At 31.9% G+C, this 27,916-nt stretch overlaps 1 protein-coding gene across 1 annotated transcript in view; it reads right to left on the minus strand.

The window, feature by feature from the left end:
• The window catches only part of LOC114328769 (secernin-3), a 50,587-nt gene extending 23,325 nt beyond the window's left edge, over nt 1-27,262 (minus strand). The window contains exons 1-5 of the mRNA XM_050656439.1: nt 27,140-27,262; nt 26,645-26,797; nt 13,030-13,223; nt 10,546-10,745; nt 1,975-2,081 (exon numbers count right to left, since the gene is read on the minus strand). Coding sequence (XP_050512396.1) covers nt 1,975-2,081; nt 10,546-10,745; nt 13,030-13,223; nt 26,645-26,797; nt 27,140-27,163 — 678 coding nt within the window. The 5' untranslated portion in view covers nt 27,164-27,262. The remainder of the gene's footprint in view (nt 1-1,974; nt 2,082-10,545; nt 10,746-13,029; nt 13,224-26,644; nt 26,798-27,139) is intronic.
• Nucleotides 27,263-27,916: the final 654 nt, after the last annotated feature.

Here is a 27,916-nt window from a genome sequence, read left to right on the forward strand (position 1 = left end):
TTTATAATACTCTAGATTGCGCCTTACGATCTTAAAATGGGTGACGGTTGCGACAGAGATAAATGAGCCTATTTGGTCGGTAGTCTCTTTCTAATTCAAGGGGAGTATCGACGACGTCACTATCCTACTCTGTCGTCGAGTATTTTAGATGGTTTGACAGTTCGAGCGGATGGCGACGAGAACTGGTCGTTTGTCTTCGGACGTGGATAATCCTGGTTCGAATCCCATACCAATCTTTACTTTTTTTATTTTTTATTTAATCAATATTGCGTTTATTAGATATTATTACATCTCTAAAATAAATCTATGCAAAGAAATATATAACAAATAAGAAAAACTGTGTAGGTACCTATAGATTTTTAAAAATATAAAACCAATGTTATTTTTTTTTAATAAGTTAATGGTAGAATAGTATAAAGTAATTAAAAATATTCGTAAAAAATTACCAATAATTAATATCAACATAATGTACCATCGATTTATTAATTGAATCGGTCATTTCAAAAACAACACGAGTCACATATTCCTAATTTTACAGAAGAGCAAAGAAAACTTAACTATATAGTCGAAAGATGGATGAAATGGATGACATCAAAATTCAGAGTTATATTGTAGTTTTGTTCCTAATGTTTTTACTGGACTGGTGTCGTTTTTGCACACAACGTTTATCTTAAAGGATAGACTCCTCTCAAAAAGTTAGTTTCTCAAAATTGTGGACTTTGCTGTTTTTGAAATGACCGATTCAATTATAAGTAATTAGACATTATTTTTATTTATGAAACTATCGTTACAATTTTTTAAAAAAGTAGAAGCAAAACAAATATTATTCACATCATTCGAATAAGGACGAATTTATATTAATAACGAATGACTTTTATTTTACTATGCAGTTCACAAATTATGTATTCCAATATTAACTTACTATACATAGGTACATTTATTATCTGCTAGATTTACTTAGGTTCATTTTTCAGATGTAAAAATATCTAATAAACGCAATATTGATTAAATAAAAATAAAAAAGGTAAAATGGGATTCGAACCACGATTATCCACGTCCGAAGACCAAAGACCATTTCTCGTCACCACCCGCTCCAACTGTCAACACATATTACTCGATAAAGTGGGATAATCACGTCGTCGATATTCCCCTTAAATTAAAAAGAGACTACCGACCAAATAGGCTCATTTATCTCTGTCGCAACCGTCACCCATTTTAAGATCGCAGGGCGCAATCTAGAGTATTATATATCTATGGAAGTAACTGAGTCCTTTAGAATATTTAAAAATGGGAGAGACACGTTCAAACCCCCCAAAACCCCCTTAAAAAACAGTTTTTTGGATTCTTGAAGGTGACCAGCGTTACAGAAAAATCTGAAAAAAAATTAGAAATATAGTGTTTGATAAAATACACAAGATTAAGAAAAAATTAGACCTGCAGCTATCCCCAAAAAAAAGTTATATACTTTTTTCCAAAAAACAAATTTTTTAAGTTTTTGAGGTTATGTACACTCAACCCACAGGTCTATAAAAAATAGACGTGTTTTATAAAAGCCTTAACAATGCGTGTGAATTTTTTGAAATTTTAAAATTGATTGCATCCCACAAAAAAAAATCTAAAAATAAAGTTTTTGATGGTGGGGGCAGGGGGAAGGGGTGGTGGGTTCAAATTACGATGAATCTTATGTTTTAATCACATATAACTTAAATAAATGAAAAAAAATTAATTCTGGTAGTGAGGGAGGGTATTTTTTAATTTATGTATCCCGTCCATAAGTGGAAAGTTTGATGCGCCACTGTCGACGCATGTGCCACTGAAAAGTGACGGCACAGTGTTCAAACGTTTTCTTTTAGGTTCTACTATTTAAGTTATAGGGTCCCATCGTGCCTAAAATGATTAAGAAATTTCACCTATAGCGGCTCTTAGTCTATACCAGTATAGTTTATTTATTTATATTAGTTACTAATTACTAACCTCTCCATTCCACAGTCCTGTGGATTTTGCATACTCCTGAATACCATCAGAATGCCTATCAAATTTTGTACTAATAGTTACAGCATTGGATATATTTCTATATCCACCTAAAACCATAAATGGCAGCTTAAAAATAATTCAGAGTGTTCTTAATCATTTTTGCCATTTACTACCAAATTCATTATAACTGTTTATAAGACATAGACAAGTAAATAGTGCTTTGTTTTAACAAATAAGTTGTCTTTTTAGTTTTGCATATAGCCATAAAGACAAAAAATATATAGACTTAAAGTATGTACTTAAAAAATCGCTGTTTTAAAGGCCTCGATAGCTTCTTCTGGCGACTAGAATTGCTGCCCACGCATTGAATTCTTGATCTTTGGGAACGTGAAGAAGTCGTTGGGACTAGTGATGTAACAGAAAATTCTCAGCAAGAATTTTCTATATTTACAAAAACCGAAATAAAAATAAAAACTAGATATGGGTCACATTATTATAATTTAAAAAATATGTATATTGTTTTTGCAGATTCACCTTTATTTTGCGTCCCAAACGTTATTATTCTTGAAGCCCAAACACCTACTTGCCGCTCCGGTCATGAAATGCTTTTTCGCTTTGGCCGGCCGGGGAATCACGCGATTTTAGATAAAATCCCTGAAAATCAAGTAGCTGGGCCATGAACCACTAGCTAGGGTATTTACAGTGTGTCAGTATTTATTGTTTTGGTGTTATAGTAACGTGCAAATATTTAGAATGGTGTTCATTTAAGCAGAGAAGAACAAGTTGAGGGAACTCAGTTTATAGATAATTTAGCAACTTTAAAATATGGTGACGACTCGGCTGAAATAATGGCAGATTTGGCACTTTATCGGTCTAAGGAGGGATTTTTTGGAAAGCCATACGTTGTAAAATCAATTGAAAAACTAGCCCCAATCATATGGTGGAAAGGTAGGTACATGTTTCGGAACAAAATTAACTAAAATAGCAGTTGATGCATTAAGCATGGCTTCATCCAGAGCAGCGACTGAAAGAAGTTTCAGTACTTATGATTTTATCCACCCCTCTAAAGGATTATTATTATTTTTAGATATTAAAGGGGCTTATGATACTCTGGATATTGATATTCTAACTGTACAGCTAATAAAATACGGACTAAATTATAAATTCGCACAAAGAATCACAGATTTGTATAGGGACAGAGAAGTTTTCATTCGAGATTCAGAAAATCACATTTACGGCCCTCGATTATTATCAGTCGGAATTCCGCAAGGTTCAGTCCTAAGTCCAGTACTTTTTAATATATATACTGCAAAATTGCATGACATGTTAAATGAAACAAATAATACAATTAAAATCATTCAGTATGCAGACGATTTCTGTATATACAGCAGCCGTAAATCATATAATGAGTGTTTATGCGATTTGGAACTGATGATGCAATGTGTAAAAAGATGGTCTATGGCTTTTAACTTCACGTTATCCCCTGAGAAATCTAGCATCACCTTTTTCACTAGACATAGGTTAAGTTCCCCTACCAGTATAAATTTAAGTAATGTTGATATTAATGTATCCTCTCACCATAAGTATCTGGGCGTGGTTTTGGACAAAAAACTAACCTGGACACTCCATGTGAATCACATTATCAACAAATCCGAAAAAGGTTTAAACATGCTTCGTTGCATATGTAAAGCTAGATGGGGTGCCGACCCAAAGATAGTATTAATGTTCTATAAATCGTATATTCGGTCAATCATTGATTATGGATGCTTTTTATATGGTTCATCGTCAAAATCTAATTTATCAAAAATCGATCATATTCAGTATAAGGCAATACGTATATGTATTAGTGCGTTTAAGTCAACGCCATGTGCTGCAATTCTAGCAGAAGCGCAGGAACCTCCTCTAAACCTTAGAAGAGAATTCTTATCTAATAAGTTTCTATTAAAGACCAGGACTTTAGACTCACATAAATTATTAAGTAAAATTAACAGTCTCACTGAATATAACTTAACAAATTCTTATTGGAGAATTAAAACTTCTCCCCCTCTTACAGATGCTTATCTAGAAACTAACAACTTTAGCATTAACACTAAACAAATATTACCCATATATAACCTTTCTATTAAAAGAGTAGCCGGAACGAATTGGAAATATGTTGCTCAGGATAGAGACCGATGGAAGGAGTTGGGAGAGGCCTATGTCCAAACGTGGACGATAGAAGGCTAAGAAGAAGAAAGAACCTTTCTATTCTATTGAGGAAATCACAATCTTTCCAAAGATCATAAAACCTACATACAGAAACTTACCAAGCCAAAACAATAAAATTATAAAATTAATCTTATCTGAATCTTCTAATTATAAATACATCTATACAGATGGTTCAAAAACATGTAATAGTGTAGGTAGCGCTTATTATGTTTCTAATATAAAAAGTGGTAATTCTTTTAGACTACCTAAATGTACATCTATCTTCACTGCCGAACTTTATGCTATTGAAAGAGCCCTAACTTACGCGGTTGAACAGAACTTTGGAGACACGGTTATTCGCGGTGTGCAAGTACTTGGAAAGGGAAACGAGAAACGAACGTGCGCGAGTCGCGGAGAAATATTGCAACTATCTTAAATAATTCATATTGTCAATTGAAATTGTCAAATTGACGTATATTTCATACCTTCTGTCATTGAAGCAGAAAAATTATATATTGCTCCACAATATTGATATGATATGCAATTATTATATAAAGGTAATTTAATTAATTGTATTTTGAGTGCAGTACTGCATTTTAATAACTAATTTTATTTACTACATACAATTTTTCACGTTTTCATAACATAACCTGAATCTTATTTTTTCTTCTTACTATTTTTTTGGACTATGGCCTTGACAATTATCCAGTAACCAGGACTAATATAATTGGCCAATATAATTAAAAGTGCGAATAATAGTACAGAGCGAAGAAATAGGGGTCGCTTTGCCGAACTTGCACGGTCCCAATACTATCAGATTCTTTATCTGCTCTTGAGGCAATATCACAACCAATAACCAAAAAACACAACAATGAGTTGTTATGTCATATTAGAAAGACAATCGCTCGATTTAAAAATAATAGCAGTGACTTGGTCTTTATCTGGGTAAAACGACATGCCGGAATCAAAGAAAATGAGATAGTGGATGAAATGGCAAAGAATTCAGCAACTTTAAATGAAATAGTAGATTTAACGATCTCCAGCGATTACATTCCAGAATTGCATAAAAAATTAAGAAAGAAATGGGAAACTATTTGGCTTAAGTTTGTACAAACTTCGAGGAATCCATACACTTACATACACCCACAACTTCCGCAAAATATCCCACATATATTTGATTATCACGTTACTCGATTTTATTCCACATCCCTAAGTCGCTTAAGATTAAACCATGGCAATTTTCCTGCACATTTAGCTAAAATAGGAATGCGTATCAACTCTCTCTGTTCATGTGATAACTACTCTACTGCAGATTTAAATCATATAATCTTTAATTGTGAACTTAATAAAAACCATACGAAAGCACTAATTGCTAGACTTCAGGAGCGGAATGTAAGTTTACCGCTGAATATTTCACATCTACTAAGCTTCAACACCAAAACTATTAATGATATTATCATACAATTTCTTAAAGATTCTAAAATAAAAATTTAATATGACATCTTCAATCTTCAACTTTCAAATGTCTGTGGCAAAAAGTTTATCTAATGCCATCCCCTCTTTGTGAACACACACACACACACCTCTAAAGGAAACCGGCTTACTGCTGAACGAGCCGGTAAGGTAACTTTTATTGATCACAATTTAAAATTGTTAGACGTAGACGTGTGGACCAATCCATGACTGAGCTGGCGCCTGGTGAAAAACAAAATCCCACAACAAAATATTCTCTGATTTTTCATTCTCGAGAATTTTCCAACACTAGTCAGGACTATACAGTGTATGGTTAAACAATTTGACGTTTTGAAGCTCCAAAAACTCTTATTGTCTTTTGGGCAATGTGAGCACTTGCATTGTAATGATGTAGAATGGTTCGCTGTTGTGTGTTGCTTTGTCGGAGTTTCGTGATAAATTCTGGTAAACAAACTCTTATATACCAATCAGAAGTAACTGTTCTTCGATTGAAATTGTTTCCACGTAACCAGATCTTGATACAAAAGTTGCAACCATTTTCTTTGACACACTTCGAGAACGGATAACTCTTGTTGGTTATTCCTCATCGTGAACACCCACACAGAGGATTGACGTTTATTTTCCGGTTCGTAGGAGTAAATCCAAGATTCATCACTACTAACGTCATTACTATGAACGTTTTTTGAGCTTCCTTTGTTTCCAGTCAAATGTCATGTCTGTTCTACTCTACGGATTTGAAACCTGGAAAGTGACAAAAACCCTTACAGACAAACTGCAGGTCTTTGTTAAGAAATGTCTACGAAGAATTGTCCGTATTTTCTGGCCAAACACCATCAGAAACGAAGATCTGCTACACCTGGCCCAACAAAAGTGAGTAGAAACTGAAATAAAGTCGAGAAAGTGAGGTTGGATCGGTCACACACTCCGAAAAAATAGTTCCAGCCTTGCAAAGACCGCCCTAAAGTGGAATCATCAAGGAAAACGAAAAAGATGTCGCCCAGCACAAACTTATAGAAAATCGATAATGGACGAGATAAGAGGCCAAAGAAAGTCTTGGAATGAGGTGAAGGCCTTAGCGCAAAATAAAACTCGATGGTGCGTTTTCACTGAAGCTCTATGCTCCACTTAGGAGTTCAAGAACATTATAATATATAATATATTACATTGTTGAAAAGTGCCAATGTTTTTCCACACCAATTGACGTGAACTGCTTTTTGCTTGTCTGTGAGCAAATGAGGAATCCAACGGGAAACGAACTTATAACACCCAGTTCTTCATGTAGGATCTTTTTGATCAAGGTCTGTGAAATGCCCAAAGATGCCTCTATCACCCGGTATGTTACACGGCGGTCATCTTTAATTAACTGACGAACTACATCAATCTTTTGCTGTGTGACTGCTGTTTTGAACGGACCTGGGCCCTGATTCTAATTCAAATTTCGACTCAAAACAAGTCGCAATAAATATGGCAACGTTGAAATGCGACTGTGCGAGCCTTGTGGATTTTAGTTGAACTAACGAAATGATGTCATAAAATAGCGACTTATCGAAATTAATAGCGACTCGAAAAAAGGTGGTTGATATTATAATTTCGAGTCGAAATTATTGTGACACGGACATGAATGAATGGCCGAAAGCGAGGTTAGGTTTAGTTTAGAGATGTGTTTTGTTTGTTTCTTGCAAGGAAAACTAAAGCAAAAGATATTAATATGGCTGGGTTTTATAGCTGGGCTATAAAATTGTTAAATTAGGAACTGTTACATATCATTCCTTAAAACGAAAGCGACGAAATAAAAAACTGGGTAGGGTTGACACTGCTGCAAAAGGACGTTTATCAATGAACAGTTTATAACTTATTAGTTTATTACAAAGAAAATAGGTAGATAGTCCATATTGTGAGGACGTTCCAATCTGAAAAAATTATAATTCGATTTCTTTGCAGATTCCTGTTCAAAAATATCCCCTTAAACAAATCTGAAGGGCGCCGAGCTATTTTTTTGTGCAGAATTTGTTTAAACAATTTTTTTAAACAAATTTAAAACATCAACTTTTTTGCTCCAAAATATATTTTTTTAAATTTTTTAGTTATTCTAAACAAGACAAGTTTTCGAGTTATAGGCGAATCAAGTTATAGGCGATCTGAAAAATGCGAATATACGCATTTTAGAGGCTTAAAAACTGATATTTAGATTATTATTTTTGAAGTTGTCAAGAGCTTAAATTGAAGTTTAAACATTCATTTTCAAGATTCTGAATAGTAATCGGGTCTAACTTCAATTTAGACCGTTGTTCTTTAATTGTTAATTATGCGCGTCCATCAGATTTTATGCCGTATACTATTTCAAAAATCTCTTATTTTGCCCTGAAAAACTTTTTTTTTAGATTTTGTAGGCCATTCTAAACACAAAATATTTCTTTTCATTTTTCTAAGAAGTTCATAAAAGATTTCTGAAATGTTATACGGCATAAAAATCGGATGGACGCGCATAATTAACAATTAAAAAATAACGGTCTAAATTAAAGTTAGACCCGATTTCTCTTCAGAATCTTGAAAATGAATGTTTAAAATTCAATTTAAGCACACGATAACCTCAAAAATTATAACTTACATATGAGTTTTCAAGCCTCGAAAATGAGTATTTTTGCTGTTTTCAGATTTTAAATCGCTTATAACTCGAAAACTATTAGCTTCTCAGAAAATGACAAGAAACCTTTTTTGTTTAGAATGACACACAAAATAAACAAAAAAATGTTTTTCAGAACAAAATAAAAATAATAGATTTTTGAAATAGTATACGGCATAAACATGTGATGGATGCGCATAATTGACAATTAAAAAACAACGGTCTAAATTGAAGTTAGACGCGACTACTGTTCAGAATATTCAATATTAATATTTAAACTTCAATTTAAGCTCTTGAGAATCTCAAACATAATAATTTAAATATAAATTATGTATGAGTTTTAAACCTCCAAAATGCGTATTTTCGCATTTTTCAGATATTAAATCGCCTATAACTCGAAAACTATCAACTTTTGAGAAAAATGACAAGGTAACGTTCTTATTTAGAGTCACCCAAAAACCCAAAACAATATTTTTTGGAGCACAAAAGGTGATATTTTGAATTTGTTTAAAAAATTGTTTAAACAATTTCTGCCCCAAAATTAAGAGATTTTCCTGAATATAATTATGCAAAAATTAATAAAAATTATATGATTTTTCTTGAAATATGCGTTTGATGAACTGATCCTTTTTCTTAATTTCCACGCCAATGGTTGGCATTGGCATCAAAGAATCTCAAAAACCGACACTTGGCAAACTGACTTTGGAAAAAGAATACGAGTGTCTTGAAGATATGAAAATTTGTATGTACAAAGAGGACCGGAATAAAAAGGTAACGGTTCAAAGATTGAAATCCTGTTGTTTATAACTCTGTCGCAAATGCCGGTCAAATCTGACCGGGTATAACTGGAACCACTCAATTCGATTTTTTTTTCTTCGAAGAAGAAGCCGTGCCCTTTTTAACAACGTTAACTTAATTTAATTTAATCTGACATTTTCTGAGGGGTTCCATTTGTTTATAAGCCAAAAAATTGTTTCTTTATAACATTCCTGAGACCGCTCAAATAGTCCAATTTCAATTCTGTAAAGTACATTGAATAGGTATATGTAGTGCTTTTTTGTACGAAAATCATAGTTATTTTGGTGTATCATAATCTTTCTGGTTATTATTTCGACTGAAACTTTTTAATTAACATTTTAATTATTGCTAAACTATTGGTTAGTTGGTCGCCGGCCTCCTGATATAATCTACTAGGTATAAAAAATCTTTCAGGTCAATAATTTATTTAATTTTTGATAAATAATTACTTTCCTACTGTTTTAATTGAAAATTGTAGACTTTTTTTGGAAAACTCGGATTTTCCGAGTAAAATTTTTGTTGAAGGAAATCGGAAAAAAATAACTTTGTGCAGAACTAAATTGCGGGGAATTTTTATTTGAGTGTTTTTGGTTTAAAGGAAAAATCTTAAAGGAGTTACAGAGCACTAACTAAAAAAAAGAAGATTTGGGAGTGCTAATTTGTTTATAAATAAAATAACACACTTTCTGCGGACTTGTCATACCCCATATTACTAATATATGCAATCCTAATATTCGATTTTAGCAATAAAATAGCTGTTAAATAACTTTTCCCAAAATGACATTTTTTCAATAATTTGCCCAGACTATCAACAAACGTTGCGGTGGTTGCATAGCCAATAAATCCAATAAACAGGAGGACCAACCCAAATTCTGAGCAGTGTCAAAATGATAACGTTAATATCCCCAGTTGGAGAACTAATATCGAAATGAATAAGAATCGCTATAAATTGCATCTGTCATGGCGGAGTCGAAATTAAATTGCGACATCGAAATGAATTAGAATCAGGCCCCTGGTCTGGATTTCTAGCTGAGACTGGAGCAACCACATTGAAATTCGCAATACCAGTGGGAAATAGTTGACTGGTGCGATACTTCATTCCCAATTACAGAAACCATTTCAACGAGACATTCTTGTTGGGATAATCCTCTCCGAAAATTGTAAAAATTATTGCTCAAAAATGTTCTTGGCCAAGATCCATTTTTCAATCGACTTGCTAATTTCCAAAATTCACTGTATGTACACGACGTTTTATTAAATTATCTCGATTATATCAACAAAGGATTGAGGTTACATTTGTGTCGGAAGGTTTTGTTGGTGGTGCCCTCTAAGCTGCTATATGCAAAACTAAAAAGACAAACCTTATATAAATTATAAACATGAAGTATCTCAAATAAAAAGTCAAGTGAGTCAAGTACTTTAGATGTAATGCAATCTTTGTTGTTTGTTAAAATTAAAAGATCGTTATTATTTTCTCATCATCAGCTTACTTGTAATTTTCTCAGCTACCCAATGCTTTCCGGACGTTTCTAACACCCAGGCTATTGATGCATCAGCAATTAAAAAAGAATTGTGGTAAATTAGGCTACTATCAGTATTAGAACAAGGTCCACCTTGTCCATATTTTTCTAATAATTGGGTTATTACTTCAAGGGCCTCTGTAGATGTTGCACTTCGTTCTAGGCCCAACCTGAATGAAGAAAACCATGTGAAACTTGAATACTTATATAAAAATAGCTTAAATATACAAACTTTTGTATCAGTTACATACGCCAATATATAAAAAAGAAATTAAGAGGGAATGCCAGAATTATAGGCCAATTACATTGCTAAATGGAATTTACAAAAGTCTATCTGGTATTATCTACAATAGATTGTTCGAATATTAGAATACTCCGAAAATATAATTGGTGATTATCAAAATGGATTCAGACCAAATAAAGCCACTAGAGACAATACAAGAAGAAGTTTATGAATATGACATAGAACTACATAATATTATGTATATCGACTTTAAACAAGCTTTTGATAGTGTGAAAAGAGACAAAATGCTGAAGACCTATCAGAAGACCTATGAAGAGATGCTATCAGCCTCATAAAAATGACGTTGCAAGGTTCAAAAGAGGCAGTTAGAGTAGATGGAGAACCGATTTTCTTGTTTGACATTAACATGGGAGTGAGACAGGGAGTTGCACTATCAACTATGCTATTCAACCTAGTTATTGAGGCACTCATCAGAAAAACCAATGTAACCGGCCATATAAATACCAAAACAGTATAAATTACTGCATATGCAGATGATGTATCTATCATTAGTAGGAGCAAGCCACAACTAATGGAAGTGTTAAGAAAATTCATTCTGAAGTACGAAAAAAGGGCTTAAAATAAAAGAAACAAAAATGAAGTACATGGCAGTCAAAAGAACACCAGACAATGAAAATAATATCGCAATAGCCAACTTTACTAAGTATTGAATGTATGGATGCCTTCACATATCTGGGCGCAGAAATCAATCAGAAGAATTCCATAAGTAGCGAAAGTAATGCATGTATTTCCAGTGGGAATCATACATACTACGCTAATAAAAGATTGATGACATTGAAATTATTAGACAAAAGAAACAAAATGACTATCTACAGAACATTGAGACCATAGTAACCTATGGTGGTGAAATCTGAAAAATGACAAAAAAAGATGAAACTCTTCAACAGAAAGATACTGAGAACAGTATATGGCCTTGTGCAAGAGGAAGACAACACACGGAGAATCAGGAGAAACGAGATTAACGAAGTGAATGAAGGGTATAATGTTTTAAGATTAAAAAAAAATACAGGATCGTTTGTAAAAGGTATATTTAAAAGACCCTAATAAGGGTTGCATCACAAAACAAAAAGTTTTCGGATTAACAAGTAATCCATCATCAGTGTTAAGCCAATAGCATGCATGCGTGAGCCACAAAAAAGTTATGGGTAAAAATCCTTTAAAAGTTATAAGATCTTATATTATACTACATATTATGTTTAAAATAGTTGGATGTTGCAAATATTCCTGGATATTACCCAGAGCAACACAGGACTCTAACCCACGTCGATGTGATATGAGAGGGATGAACCTCACATATTGAAAATTGAGTGTCAACTTATATCCAGGGCAACACACATCCACGTGGGTTAGAGTCCTGTGTTGCCCTGGGTAATATCCAGGAATATTTGCAACATCCAACTATTTTAAACATAATATGTAGTATAATATAAGTTCTTATAACTTTTAAAGGGTTTTTACCCATAACTTCTTGGTGGCTTACGCATGCATGCTATTGGCTTGATGATGGATTACTTGTTAATCCGAAAACGTTTTGTTTTGTGATGTAACCCTTATTAGGGTCTTTTAAATATACCTTTTACAAAGGATCCTGTATTTTTTGTGATTTATGGTATACAGCCAGCTACAGGAATTTTATTTTCCTCGTGGATTTTTGTTGTAAGATTTGTGAATAGCCAGGCTGGGACATGCCCAGAGACAAGAAAATGCAAAAACAGCAAAGAAAATATTACAATGGACATGCCCAGAGACAAGAAAATGCAAAAACAGCAAAGAAAATATTACAATGGAAGCCGATAGGAAGGCGAAAAAAAAAGAAAGGCCTAGAATGAGATGGTTGGATGACATGGAAGACTACCTAAAAACCATGAACATAAGATAATGGAGGAGAAGGACACAATATAGATATGAATGAACGGACACAGCCAGACAGACAAAGACCCATCCAGGGTTATGATGCCAAAAGAAGAAGATAAAAACGTATCAGTTACATATAGCATGACATATGACATATATTTAACATTGAATGAAACATTAAAATATAATACCATGTTTAATTTAAAAGAACGAACTTTTTGATTTGGCCACATTGCGCAAATAATTTTTTATCACTATACATAATTCTATATATTTCAGACACATAATTATGTTACCTTAATAAATCCATTCCAAGAAGTCTTTTAACACTGGGATCGTGATCTCCAGAATTATCATTGGTCCATATTGCTTCATTTCCTATAACTACACCACATTCGTTTGCTCCCATTTCTGCTCCCCACATCCAATTTGGTTTGCTTAAGATGATACTCTTGGTAGGGCCTGCAGATTCTACTTCTATGTATGTACACTACAAATAATTCTTATTAAGGTGTGTAAAATATAAAAATGTGAATAAGGAACAAAAAAATCAGAATCTTAAACATTAGAAAACAATTGCTCATATTCGCTCCGTGCATGACTGACTAAAATTTTTGGCGAATACAATTTGACGTTAAACATATGATACACATATGACATATTTGACATTTAATGTAATATTCTATTTACCATTTTTGATAAAATTTATTATACAAACAATAAGTTAGAGGGTCAAATAAACGTCAAATTAAAAATGTAGTGGAGTCAATGAAGGTTTTCACCTCCGATTTCGTTGAACCTCCATCGATTTTCATGAAAATTGGTAAGTATGTAGAGGATACCGCAAGAAATAAAGGTGCCATGGTGCCAACTTGCGCTTTTACCCTGGGGGGGGGATGCCACCCCTTCTCGGGGGTGGAAATTATTTTATTAAAAATAATCCCACTAATCGATAGAGGGACAAATTATAATTAAAATTTTTTATATAAAGTTATTCCAATAAATCAATAGTTTTTGAGTTATTAAAGATCAAAAGTTTTGATTTTTCCTGAAAAAATCCATGTTTTAAAGCAGTTTTTCATAAATAACTCAAAAATCATAAGTTTCTTCAAAAAAGTTGTTATTACCAAAATCGAAGATAATATAAAAATAAATGAGCTCCTTATTCGAAAAATCCTTTATTACATATACAAAGTGAGTTATATGCAATTGAATGTATATTTTTTTCCGCGAGTACTCAAATCTTAGTATTCAAGCTTAAATAAGGAAAACGATGCACTTTGTTAAATATAGACACTAAACATTTTAATAAAGTACTTAAAGGTAACTATCAAAAAGCTATATAAGAAGTCGATAGCATCAAAATTAAGCAAGTTATGATGGAAATAATAGGACCCTTTCAGATTTTTTAGGGAAGAATGAAAAATGAAACATATGTCATTTCCACAAAAATTAAAATTTATATATTTCCATTAAAAACTTTATTTATTTTAACATGAGTAATAACTTCAACAATTTTGACCGGTTTAGAATGCATATTTTTGAAAAAAAATACGATTAAAAAAAATTTGAACTTTTCAAATTTTCGTGAATTTCATTTTCTTTTGATAATAACTCCAAAAATACTCTATATACTTAAAAAATGGTAGAGAAGAAAATTTTAGTTTTAACTTTATTTAAGCTTTTTCTTTTTTTAATATTTTTTTACGACTAAAAATAACCGAGATAGAAACATTTAAAACCTAAATTTTACTGCGAGAACCATGTAAGCGGGGCCATTTCACCTTGTATTTAAAAAAAAATAAAAGATTTAGAAAATTATGTTTAATACAGTGTTATAGACCTTTTACTTAGCTTTGTAATGGTTTTTAGATAAATCTCATATTTCGAAAATTAACGGAGTTATTTAAAAAAAAAACAATAACATTTTCTTTGAAAAAATTTTATAGCGGAGATTTTGTATGTATACAGGTTGTGGGAAGTCCAATTAGTCGTTTGTTGTAGGAGATACGAAAAAAGTTTATTTAGGTGAGATTGGGGCATAGATAATATCAGAATTTAAATACATTTCCAAATATACAGGGCCACCCATATTGACAGGGTGAAACAAAATTATCTTTTGTTTAATGGAACACCCTGTATATTTTTACATTTTTGGATTCTCCTCTATGTTTTATTTCTTAAAATATCAGGTTTTGTGATGTTATACGAAGTAGTTTAAAAGATAATTACGTTTTTTTTTTCAAATTTCATAGCAATATTCACCCCCTGTATAATTGTAGTGATTTGACATCAGAAAATCAATTTATGTTCAAGTGATTTTTAATATAGTCTATTATTGTTAAAAATTATTAATCTAGCAAAACGTTTAATTTTAGCTAATACAGGGTTGGTCGAAACTGAATGAGTGTTTTTTCAAAGCTTGAGAGTATGAGTTTTCTCAAACGGAGCAGCCTGTAATGTCTGTAATGAGCATTGTAATGAAATGCTATTGTATGGCACTTTATTATTTCCCACCCTGCCAGTGAGAACTGAATTAATTTTTGAAATCGCTAACTTTATGTCTTTAATTATTTTAAATGTTGTAAACGATTAAAAAACAATCAAATTAAATTGAAATGAATAACCAGTGTATATCTTCCACATTTACTTCATATTTAACGTAGCCTGTACCATAACATTGCACAGATTATTATCCCTGTATAGCAACGATATACCATGAATATGACTTCATACTTGAGAAATGTCCTATATCCAGTCTCACAAAAAAAGGGATTCCTCAAACATAATATATATGCAGACAAAATCAGCCAAAGTGATTTGCGATATCTAATTAAAGGCCGTACCAAGTTGGTTTTGTTGAATATAGCATGAAAGCACGACGATACTTTAGTGATAAGCGTATTTTTCGTAGTAGCTATAGTATGTTGTTTTATATTATGTATTACCTATATTAAATTAGTTTTAGTATGTTTCGTTTATCTAAAAAAATGTAAAATAAACAAAAATTATGTTTTTCTTGTAGTTGTTTTTTCGTATAGATATTGTTTTATTTTGTAGTAAATTGAATTTAGTTTTAGTATGTTCCGTTTGTTTGTAGAATTATATTTAATTAGATTTGCTTTAATTACTAAAATAAATAAATTTTCAATTATATTTTATGTATTTGTGGAAAAGGAAACCTAGCATTAGCGGCCACATTTCTATAACGGCCAATTGTTTTCTATTTTTAGTGGCCGTTATTGTCAGGTTTTACTGTACCAATAATATTTTATTAAATTATGAAATATTATTTAAATAAAAAATTTATAAACTTGATAAAAGAAAGTTTGCTTAGAATTTACTCCTCTATCTAATTATGGGGTTATTTTTAATAAAATAGTGTTGACCCATGAGAAGGGGTAACATGCACCCCCAGGATAAAAGCGCAAGTTGGTACCACATAATTTTTGGTTCTTGAGGTATCCTGTAACTACTTACCAATTTTCATGAAAATTGATGGAGGTTCAACGAAATCAGGGGTGAAAACCTTCAGTGACTGCCTTTTTGGGAATATAAAAGAATAATTTTTTTCGTGATTGTCGATTTGCTAATTTTCTAATTTTTGGTTGCTATAAGGTTTGAAAAATTAATAAAAATTATAAATCATGCAGATAAATGTAAAAAACTATTTATTTTACTTAATTAAACGAGATTGCTTGAGCCAGAATGCTGAAATCTGCATTTTTATCATTAAAAAAAAGGTGGATTTCACCCCTAAAATGCAGAAAGCGCAACTTGGTGCCATATCACTTTTGTTTTTTGAGGTATCCTCTAACTAATCAACAATTTTCATGAAAATCGATGAAGGTTCAAAGAAATCGTGGGTGAAAACATTCAGTGACTACACTTTCAGAAATATAGAAGAATAAGGTTTTCGTGATTTTCGACTTGTTAATTTTCGGATTTTTGGTTGCTATAAGGTTTGTAAAATTAAAAAATAATGTAATTCATGCACATAAATATAAAAAAAATATTTATTTTTCTTAATTAAACGAGATTACTTGCGCCATAATGCGGAAATCTGCATTTTTTACAATTTAAAAAGTAGGGGTGTATTGCACCCCTAAAATGCAAAAGTGCAAGTTGATGCTATATAACTTTTATTGCTTGAGGTATCCTCTAACCACTTACCGATTTTCATGAAAATCGATGAAGGTTCAACGAAATAGGAAGTGGAAACTTACAGTGACTGCACTTTCAGAAATCTAAAAAATAATTTTTAAAAAAGGGGTGTATTTCACTCCTAAAATGCAAAAAGCGCAAGTTGGCACTATGTCACCTTTGTTCCTTGAGGTATTCTTTAACCACTCACCAATTTTTATGAAAATCGATGGAGGTTCAACGAAATCTGAGGTAATAACTCATATCCACCTTCATTGACTCCACTAATGGATATTTGGAAGTTCTCTGAAGAAAATATCAATTTTAAGGGTATTTCTTCAATTTTTCGTTATAGCACAGATTAACCCAACATGTTGGGTTAATGTTGGGTTAATCTGTGGTTTAGTTATTAGACAAGACGAAAACGGCGGGTTCGTTGGAAAAAATATTCCCATGAGATTTTTTTCCATAATTACATTCGTGAGATATTCCAGAATAAGTTTCAAGAAGTCGCCCACGTGAAAAGTGGGCCAAATTTTTTTTAACAATTTTTTTTAATCAAATTGCAAAAATCAATATTTTTGGTCAGGACAATTTTTTTGTAGGTTTTTTGGACCATTCTGGATAAAAAAGGTCTCTTATAATTTTTCTCTAAAGTTGATCGTTTTCGAGTTATAAGCGATTTAAAATTGAAAAAAACGCAAAAAGGCGATTTTCAAGGCTTAATAACTCGGTTAAAAGTTTATTATTATGAAAGTCAGAAAGTGACTAAATCAAAGTTTAATGCCCCCCCCCCCCTACAAGATCCCGAAGAAATTTTTGTCATTATTTTATTAGTAAGCTGTTATTTTTAAGTAATGATATTGAGCGCCATGCACGTGGTAGGCGGCCGTAAATGTGAGTGCAAGTAAGATGCACAATTGGACTGCCGGAGTGGCATCTCTCTCGCACTCAGCTTTTACGGCCGGCTACCACGTGCATGGCGCTCAATATTATTACTTAAAAATAACAGCTTAGTAATAAAATAATGACAAAAATTTCTTCGGGATCTTGTAGGGGGGCATTAAACTTTGATTTATTCACTTTCTGACCTTCATAATAATAACTGTTAACTGAGTTATTAAGCCTTGAAAATCGCCATTTTTCGTTTTTTCAATTTTAAATTGCTTATAACTCGAAAACGATCAACTTTAGAGAAAAATTATAAGAGACCTTTTTTATCCAGAATAGTCCAAAAAACCTACAAAAAAATTGTCCGGGCCAAAAATATTGATTTTAGCAATTTGATTAAAAAAAATTGTTAAAAAAAATTTGGCCCACTTTTCACGTGGGCGACTTCTTGAACCTTATTCTGGGATGTCTCACGAATGTAATTATGCAAAAAAATCTCATGGAAATATTTTTCCCAACGAACCCGTCGTTTTCGCCTTGTCTATATCGGTTTTACCATTAATTTAGTGTTCATCGAAAGCAATTAGGCAGTGTGAATTATTATTACCAGATTTTAACATTAGCTGGGTCTATTGAAATATTAATTTTAAGGTGTGTGTGTAACACAAAATCAAAATAGATGATGATAGTAATATACCACCAGATCGGGAAAGGAAAGAATGTCAGTATGAAAATATAAATATAAATAATAAAAATCAAAACGATAATAAGGTAAGCGAAACATCTTCTTCTTCTTCTTCTTAGCCTTCTATCGTCCACGTTTGGACATAGGCCTCTCCCAACTCCTTCCATCGGTCTCTATCCTGAGCAACATATTTCCAATTCGTTCCGGCTACTCTTTTAATATCATCAACCCATCTCATCTGTGGTCTTCCTCTCGGTCGTTTACTTTGGTAAGGTCTCCAATGTTGTATCGTGGCATTCCAACGTTGGTCTTTTTGTCTAACAGTGTGGCCTGCAAAGCTCCATTTAAGTTTGGCAACTTTTGTTGAAACATCTATTGAAATAAATTATTATTAAATCATTATTCGCCAAAGTTGTCATATTGGCTACGGACGCTGGCATAGTTTTGTGTATCCCAACCATGGTCATGCACAGAGCGATTAGAGAGATTCAAAATTATGGAATAAATTCATTTTTTTCGAAAATAGACCGCTTTGAAAAAAATCCTGAGACAGGTCGATTTTGTATTTTAAAATTGTGATGTTTTGACATAATAGTGACTCCATCCATTTGGGCGAGATGACGTAATCAATGATTTTTTTAAATGGGAATAGCGGTAGTTTGGTAGCTCATTTGAAAGGTTATTCAATTATCTATTTAGTAATATAAACAATAACATCATTATTTATACAGAGTGGCTAAAAAAATAATTATTGAGACGCAAAAAGAAGAATGTATGTAATTTATTTAACTCAAAACACCTTTTACTCCTGTCAGAAAATATAAAAATAATGTTTATTTCATAAATAAACATTGATTTTCACTTAAATGAAATGTCAAACAGCCACCCACCTGCCTCTTGACAGTTTGAACATTTAATTTAAGCGAGAAGCAATGTTTATTTGTCAAATAAACATTTTTTATATTTTCTGACAGCAGTAAAATGTATTTTGAGTTAAATAAATTACATACATTCTTCTTTTTGCGTCAATTAATTTAATTCAAAATTCATTTTTTTGTCTATCCTGTATAAATAATGATGTTAATATCTGTATTACTGAATAGAGAATTGAATAACCTTTCAAATGAGCTACCCCTCGACCCCTATTCCCATTTAAAAATTCATTAATTACGTCATCACACATAAATGGATAATGTCACTAATATGGCATATATGTCAAAACAATCATAATTTAAAAATAAAAATCGATTTCCCTCGTAATTTTTTTCCAAAGCTACCTATTCTCCAAAAAATGAATTTATTCCATAATTTTGAACCTCTCTGTATATGGATGCAAAGTATGGACTCTCTGGTAATTACATAAGGTTTTATTATACTGAAAAGAAAACAAAGGGAAAGTAGAAAAAGGTCTTTGTAGGTCTATATAAAGTTTATAGAGTATGTTAATCTTTTAGGTTACTACATTTTTTGCCTACATGTCACAGAGACAGCAGTTTTTAGCCTGCTTTGTGGACGGACAGAACATATTTATATCAGTCAGAATAAAACAATTACGGACTTGTTTAGGTAGTAATCTGTGTGGCAGATTAGCAAGTTATGATATAACTGACAGTTGTCTACCTGCTAGTTTAATTTTTAACCGTGCGTTAGTGTGCACAGATAAATTAGCACGAGAGGTGTTCCGAGGTATGGCATACCCCAAATTAACCAACGCAGGAATTTAAAAATTTTAAACTGTTGATCATTTAAAATGATTAATCTTGGTTTTTGCTTCTTTGTGAGTCAAATAAGTTAAACATTGTACTGTAAAAGTTTTATATTTAAAAGTTAAACATCATTTATGCTACATATTGCAATTATGCCACTCAAAAAACATGGGTGAACAATAATACTCTCAGATATTATGAAACATCTTATTGAACACACAACTCTAAAGAAACTTATAGCCTAATATTATGCAATGTAAAGAAAAAAATGTTTGCCGAAATACATCGAAAAATAAAAGAGTTAGAACTCCTCCAAATGGGCCAAATTTTAACATGTCATTATTGCTTGTTCCAAAAAAATTGGAGTATGACATCGCATACAAATGTAAAATGTCTTCCTATCTTTATTTCTTGGACAATCAGAACATCTACTTCTTGTCCTAGGTTGCATATGTCCCAATTAGTGTACCTCTGGTTGCTGATTATCACATATATAGTGGTCAACGCAAGGAAGGATTTTGTCTTCGTTGGTTTCAAAACTCAGAAATCAGCTGCATTCAAAAACATTCGTCTTTTCAGATTAAAGTTTTTTGTAGTTGTTATAGAACATTCATTCCAGCTGTGTTCAAAAACGAAATAAAATAATGCCAAAGTCCAATGACTACTGCGGCTGTTTCTTGATACTCTGTAATTAGCAGATAGTGAACTTATCCAATGCGTCTACACAGCCTTTGGTTGAATTTTAAAGGCCAATAATTTCAGACAATTTCGTTTCACAAGTTTCTTCAATTATAGTATCATCATGATGCAAAGTAAAAAAGAGGATTACATTTTTTGATTTGCTCAAACAGAAACATATGACACAGTCGTTATATCATCTCTCCCGTGAAAAGGAAAAACCTAGTAAAGTGACTTACTAGGTTTATGCTTAGTATCAATTGTGTGAAACCCCATGAAGCTCTTTATCGACTGGTACTTAAAACTTGTAAATACTTGCATTTTTAAGAAAGTTATTTCAGATGGAAAATCCTAGCAAAATGGTAATTTCAATAAATTTGGTTGGAAAAACCTAGCATCTTGTTATTTTTTTAGAATAAACATAGCAACTTATACAGTGAACGATACATTTCTACTTATTTCAGAAGGAAAAATATAACAAAGGCTTTTACTAAATATTTCCTTTGAAAAGTGTATATATAAATATTTTTTTTAAATTGGAAGTTCCTAATAACATACCTTACCATTTTTAAGCCGAAAGACAAAAACGTCATATTTCTAAACAAAAAACTAGCAAAGTCATTTACTAGATATATCCATATTTTTTCCGGTCATTTAAACTCGGCGAATTATTTTAAAGTGTGTATGCTAGGTATTTCCAATTTAATTCCGCTTTGGCGCGAAAACGAAGGATCTTTTACTATGTTCTTCCAATGCACTTCGTTAAATTATTCAGTCTGTCGAGCCAGTCTCAACTGTGTATACCTACATACTCGTCTGGTGGTGAATTTGTTTTAATCTAATTATATAAAGTTTTGAAAACTATGTCTAAAAGAAAAAACATTATAATGGCTTTGGCTAAGGAAAATAAAGTAGTTTGTGTTCAGGAAGTGGGTGATCTTGAAAAGCGGTGAGTATTAGTTTTTACATTACAAACAAAGTACAATTTTGTTTGTTTGATTTTCAAAAAACAAACAATCAGTAAAATGGTAGATAATTCAAAAGAAATGCTGTAACGAATGCATTCTTTTTGTTATAGGTATAGTGAACTTGCGTCCTTTGGTCAAGATTGTTTGAAATCGATACAAGATACTGTGAAAGACGATTATTTGGTTGATAACCTGATGATGGACGGCTTACAAAATAAAAAGTAGGTTTCTAGATTTATTTATACGGACTTCTGATTATAAAATTAACATATTCTGAATAAATCAACATTTCTTGAAACAAAAAATAATATGAACCGACTTATTTATTACTGTAAAAGGTGATAGGTTACAACAAATTAATTTAGTTGATATTTAGAAAATTCGCATGTCAGCTGATTGTTAATAAATATTTAGGTTACCATTACTTATGTAACAAAAATCGTTATATTTGTGTGCAGTGGATATTCAATTACCAAAACATTTTTCTATTGACTATGTTTCGTGGAAATTATTTTAATTATCTTGCTCATATTCGTATACTAAAAAGTATTTCTTAAACACATTGTGTATTTATAGCAAATGTAGCAATTTTTAATTCTAAACTTCAGAAGTTAAAATATGTGTATTATCATTATTTTTAGAGTAATTTATAAACAAAAATCAAATAAACTAAGCATAACAGTTTATTCAGAAGAGCCTTCGAACTCAAAAGCTTTTGGTTTGGAGTATTATTACAATGATAATAATAATATGGACGTTTGTCGCTAGCATTTTTGATTTTTATTTTTTTATTTTTAGTGATAATGATAACCCCTCTACTAATGAAAACCATTTTTATGATATTCAACCAATATGTTTAGTAAGAGATATTAGGAAGGAAGAAAACACAAAAGTTTATACCGAATTAAAACCGCTACCATTAATTGATGGAACAAAGGATGGTAGTCAAAATGATACGGATGTTAATAATGAATGTCACAAAGAAAAATCGGTTGATGTTATAGACGTTTGTCAGCATAATAAAGGTTACTAAATAAAATATTAATTATTATAAACAATTAGACCAAACTTATACTTTTTAGATGACACAGTTGACGATGACTCAGATTTAGACCCTAGTTATGACCCACAAGAATCTGAAGAAATAAGTTATGAGACAAAGAAAAAAAGGAGAATAGCAAAATTTTTTCAAACTGAAAATGAAAAAAGTGTAGTTGGCACTGTTATGGAAAATGAAGGTTTAGTAGATAAACAATTGAAAGATATAAACCAGGAAACTCTGCCAGGTAAAAATGCTTTGTATTTTGTGTTTCACATGAATTAACTAATATCTACGTTTTTTATAGAAGCACAAATCAGTGATAAAACCGATGAAGGATACGAGAAAAACAGAAAAAAAAGAGCAAGAACAGCGAAAGAGCAAATTGAGAGGCATCTAGAAAAATATCAGTTATTAGAACCATGTAATTGTAAAAAAAAATGTAGAGAATTTTTATCAGAAGAAAGAAGACAAAATATTTGCCAGTCATTTTGGAAAATGAGTTTTGGCGAGAGAAGTCAATATTTTAATGCCAGTATAAAGATTGGGGGTATTAAGAGAAGAAAAGTAGATAGTGAAAATAAACGTCAACACGTCCTTACATACTCGTTGCTCAAGGATGATGGTATTGAAATGAATGTGTGTAAGCAAATGTATTTACATACACATGGAATGAAAACTGATGGTATGATAACGGACTTCAAAAACAGATATAAACAATCTATGGGGTTAGAACTGGTTAAGGATAAACGAGGCTCGTCTGTTCCATCTAACAAGAAGGATCCCATTCTAATAAGAAACCATATTGAATCTTATAATCCGCAAATATCACACTATAAATTGCAACATGCTCCCAATAGAAGATATTTATCTCAAGAGCTATCTATTACTGATATGTGGAAACATTTTTGTGAAACTCATGAAAAAATATCTTATGACAGATATAGAACTGAATTTAATTCACTTAACATTGGATTTGATCAACCAAATCAAGATGAGTGTGACATTTGCGTACATCAAAAAGAGCACAAAAAAATATGTACAATTCCAGAGACTTGTGATCAATGTAATACGTTTAATGATCACCATATGGCATATATTGCTGCCAGAAAAGCGTATGATAATGACAGACAGCACGACTATCCAGACTCATTTAAAGTTTATTGCGCGGATATGCAAAAAGTGTTACTACTTCCAAAGTTATCTTTAAAAAAATCTGTCTTTGTTAGTAAATTAGTTGTGTTCAATGAAACTTTTGCTTCGTTAACAAAAGATGAAGAAAATATTTGCGTTTTGTGGCATGAAGCTATAAGTGGTCGCTCGGCGGAAGATGTGGCATCAGCATATTGCGGGCTTATTCAAAGATCCTCAGTTAACGTAGAGCACTACGAATTTTGGTGTGACAACTGCAGTGCCCAAAATAAAAACTGGAAATTATTTACGTCATTTGTGGTAATTGTCAATTCTAACTGGGGTCCAAACAGTATTACTTTAAAATACTTTGAAGCTGGGCACTCTTTTATGAGAGCCGACAGTGTCCACGGAAACATTGGCAAGCTATGGAAAAAGAGATCCAACATTTATGAAATGAACGACTTAAATGAGCTAATATTAAAAGCCTCTAGAAAAAATAAAACCTTACTAATGAAACATGATGATTTTTATCGCTTTAAAGACGGTGTAAAACAAAGAACAAAAAAAGATGAAAATTTCCCAAAACTTAACGTGATTAAAGTAGTACAATTTAGAAAAGGGTCAAGACAAATGTTTTATAAGAAAAGTCATACTGAAAACGAATTTATTAATTTTGACTTTTTAAAACCTAAATTTAATCTGGAAATGCCTGAGAGCAAAACTGAAGATAGGGGTGTAAATGTTCAAAAAAAACAAAAAATAATTACAGAGCTTCTTCCTGCAATGCTAAGCCAAAAAAGATTCTTTTGGGAGAAACTACCTGTTTCTGAAACATCAAATGATTTACTAAATAATCGAGTTTAGTTTTTATTATTTTTGTTTGTTTTATGTAATTAAATGTTGAATTCAAAAACTTTTTGTAATTTTTCTAATAAAATATATGTAAAAATTATAACTTTACCTACTTTTTATTTTTAAAAACCAAAATGTACCTAACTACTTGATTTTACATAGTTTTAAAGCAATCATAAAGTATCATATTAGCAAGTGTAATATAGTACCTACTAGTTTTTTCCTTGGCAAAAATAGTATGAATTAGGAACTAAGTAAGCATACTAGCTTTTTCCGCAGCAAAATCAATATTTCTTTGCATTTCAAAAATAGTAAGTGACATAGAATTAAAAAAACTGCAAATATTTGGAAAAAACTAAGTTACAGTTACAGGGACATACACTTGAAATCCACTGAACGAAAAAAAAAACAAAAAATAATATAATTCTATTAAACGGCGATATACTTTTCTTTCTTTTCGTTTCCTGAAAAGTTATCAAAACTCAGTTACTAGGTTTTTCCTTTTCACGGGAGATCTTTGAAGGCAAATTGAGAACTGAGAATTTCTCTTCCTCGTGTGATCAGAAGTGCTATTGGAATTTGCCTTTTAAGAAAAATAAAAATTATAGTACATCTCAGAAAACATCAAAATATCATGTACTTTACCTCCAGAAAACAAAACAACTAAAAGTTACAACAGTAGTGTACCGGGGTATGACATATCCCAACCGTCTTTGACAAACTCCTAATTCAAATTGAAATTGTACCGACAGCTGGCAACAAGGTTATCACGACAAAACATGTATAAACTACAGCTACAAGGCGCCACAGGGCACTATTTTATCGATTTTTGATTTATCACGACAAAACATGTATAAACTACAGCTACAAGGCTCCACAGGGCACTATTTTATCGATTTTTGATTTTATAGTAATAAAAGGAGTACCTGGGGTATGGTATACCCCAGAACACTAACCACGGGTTAAACTGATTAATCATAAACTGGTCTGTAGAGACTGGTAAGCATGGCGGCAGATATTATATCAGTCTAAAGTTCTTGTAGCAATTTTTCTTGTCAAACATTATTACAGGGTTGCATCATGCACATGGGTTTACCCATCCCAACAAACTGTCAATACAGATGGAATAGGCATGAAGAAAATTAATGCCGCCAACATACAAGAGAGAGGTCAGAGAGAGACAGAAAAGGATCAGGTAAAATTTGACAGGCCGTGTAATTTGAGTTGCCTATATCAACTTAAATCGGGGAAATGGACCTCACATTTTTTTAAGTTTATTAACTTAACTTAATTGTTAAATACCGCCTATCAGCTCTGATACCAAGTTAAACAAATATGAGGTCCATTTCCCCGATTTAAGTTGATATTGATCCTTTTCTGTCTCTCTCAGGACTCTCTCTTGTAAGTTGGCGTCAATCTCGCTTCACTATTTGAATGGGACAGTGCCATTCCATCCATATTGACAGTTCATTGACCCATCCTGAAACGGTTAAACTTCAACTGTTGAAATCTATATTACAATATCATTTCATACATTGAAACCTATGTAGATTTTTTCAATAATAAAAATATATGAATAATATGAAACAAAAAAATATATACTATTAAAAACTAAACTTTTTAACACATTTGCTGCCACTTTCGTATGGAGCCAATATGAAAAGAACCTTATTTAATTCTACATGTTATGAACACCAAAAGGCGTCAGTGGCACATGACTCAAGTAGCACAAAACATCTTTTGGCGACAGTGGCACCGAATGTGTTAAATATATCCTACGAAATGAAATAATGAGGTAATGCTGTGGTGACATACTTTAATTGAGCCTGGTTGATCACCTCCCGGAATGTAAACTACTTCTTGAACTTCGCCTCTGGGTCTATCTGAATTTTTACCAAAAATAACCCCATGTTTGGTCAATGGTGGCATGACCACAAAGGTGTCACAGGAACTGGGTAGTTGTCTCATCTGTAAGATAGAAGTGTTGTTTTAATACGTTAGTATACTTCAGTAAAAAGTAGTGTAAAGAATAAACCCTTGAAGTGAAGGGTACATATGGAATCAGTTGATGATGTGTCTTGAAAAATGTATAAATAAAATTTCACTACTTGTTAGTTACATACTCAATCAGCATTTACAGTGTGCATACATTTCTCTATTTTCATCAAGATGTACCTATGAACGTCTCTAAATTTTAATTAATCTCAAACTTATTTTGGTACTTTAAGGGCGACATGTAGTATTCAAATTTAGTATAAGGAAAAATGTTCTCATTGAAGGTATGTGCAGTATTTGAAAGGAAACATTTACCGTTCTTATAAAGACCTTTAGCATCACACAAAGCACTAATACTGTCAGTAAATGATTGTAAAAAATTTGATGAAAATTGCCGTATATCGACTGCCAAATTAGAATACTTTATCTGACATCTGTCAAAACTAAAAGTTGTCCTCCTGACATTGACAGTAGGAAGATAATTCAGCAGCTCCCCCTATAAACATCATCAAAAACTAACTCCTAAAGATTTTTAATTAAATTTTTGATTAAATCATTTTATTTAAACAAATTGTTTGTTTATTTTTATATAAAATATAGGTAATGTTGTTGTACTTATTATAATTTAATGTATCTATTATATAAAATGATAAAATCAAACGTAAATTTAACAACTTTATGACGTAGCAAATTAAATTGTGACAACCATGTGACATCTATTGAATAATAGACGCATCCTTGAAATTTTAAATGATGCTTTCTTGGTCAATACATGTATGTTCATTATGAGGTTCATATGACATACAGAGGGCTTTTCATTCACAGTCATTTGTTTCGAGCTCCTGTCATATGTCGTATAATCCGTGTATATCAATATTACACACAGATTATACAACATTTGACAGAAGCTCGAAACAAATGACAATCGATGAAAAACCCTATAGGTGTCGTATATAGGTTATTCCCCTATTTCTTCCAGTAGCGCCGTATTCCTTTCCAGTTTTAGGCTGTTCTCAAAACATGGAATAAATTCATTGTTTTCTAAAATGCACATAGTTATTTTCCAGAAAAGCTGAAACACGTAGATTTCTA

Source organism: Diabrotica virgifera, chromosome 1 (assembly GCF_917563875.1).
Source record: "Diabrotica virgifera virgifera chromosome 1, PGI_DIABVI_V3a".
NCBI classification, from domain to species: Eukaryota; Metazoa; Arthropoda; class Insecta; order Coleoptera; family Chrysomelidae; genus Diabrotica; species Diabrotica virgifera.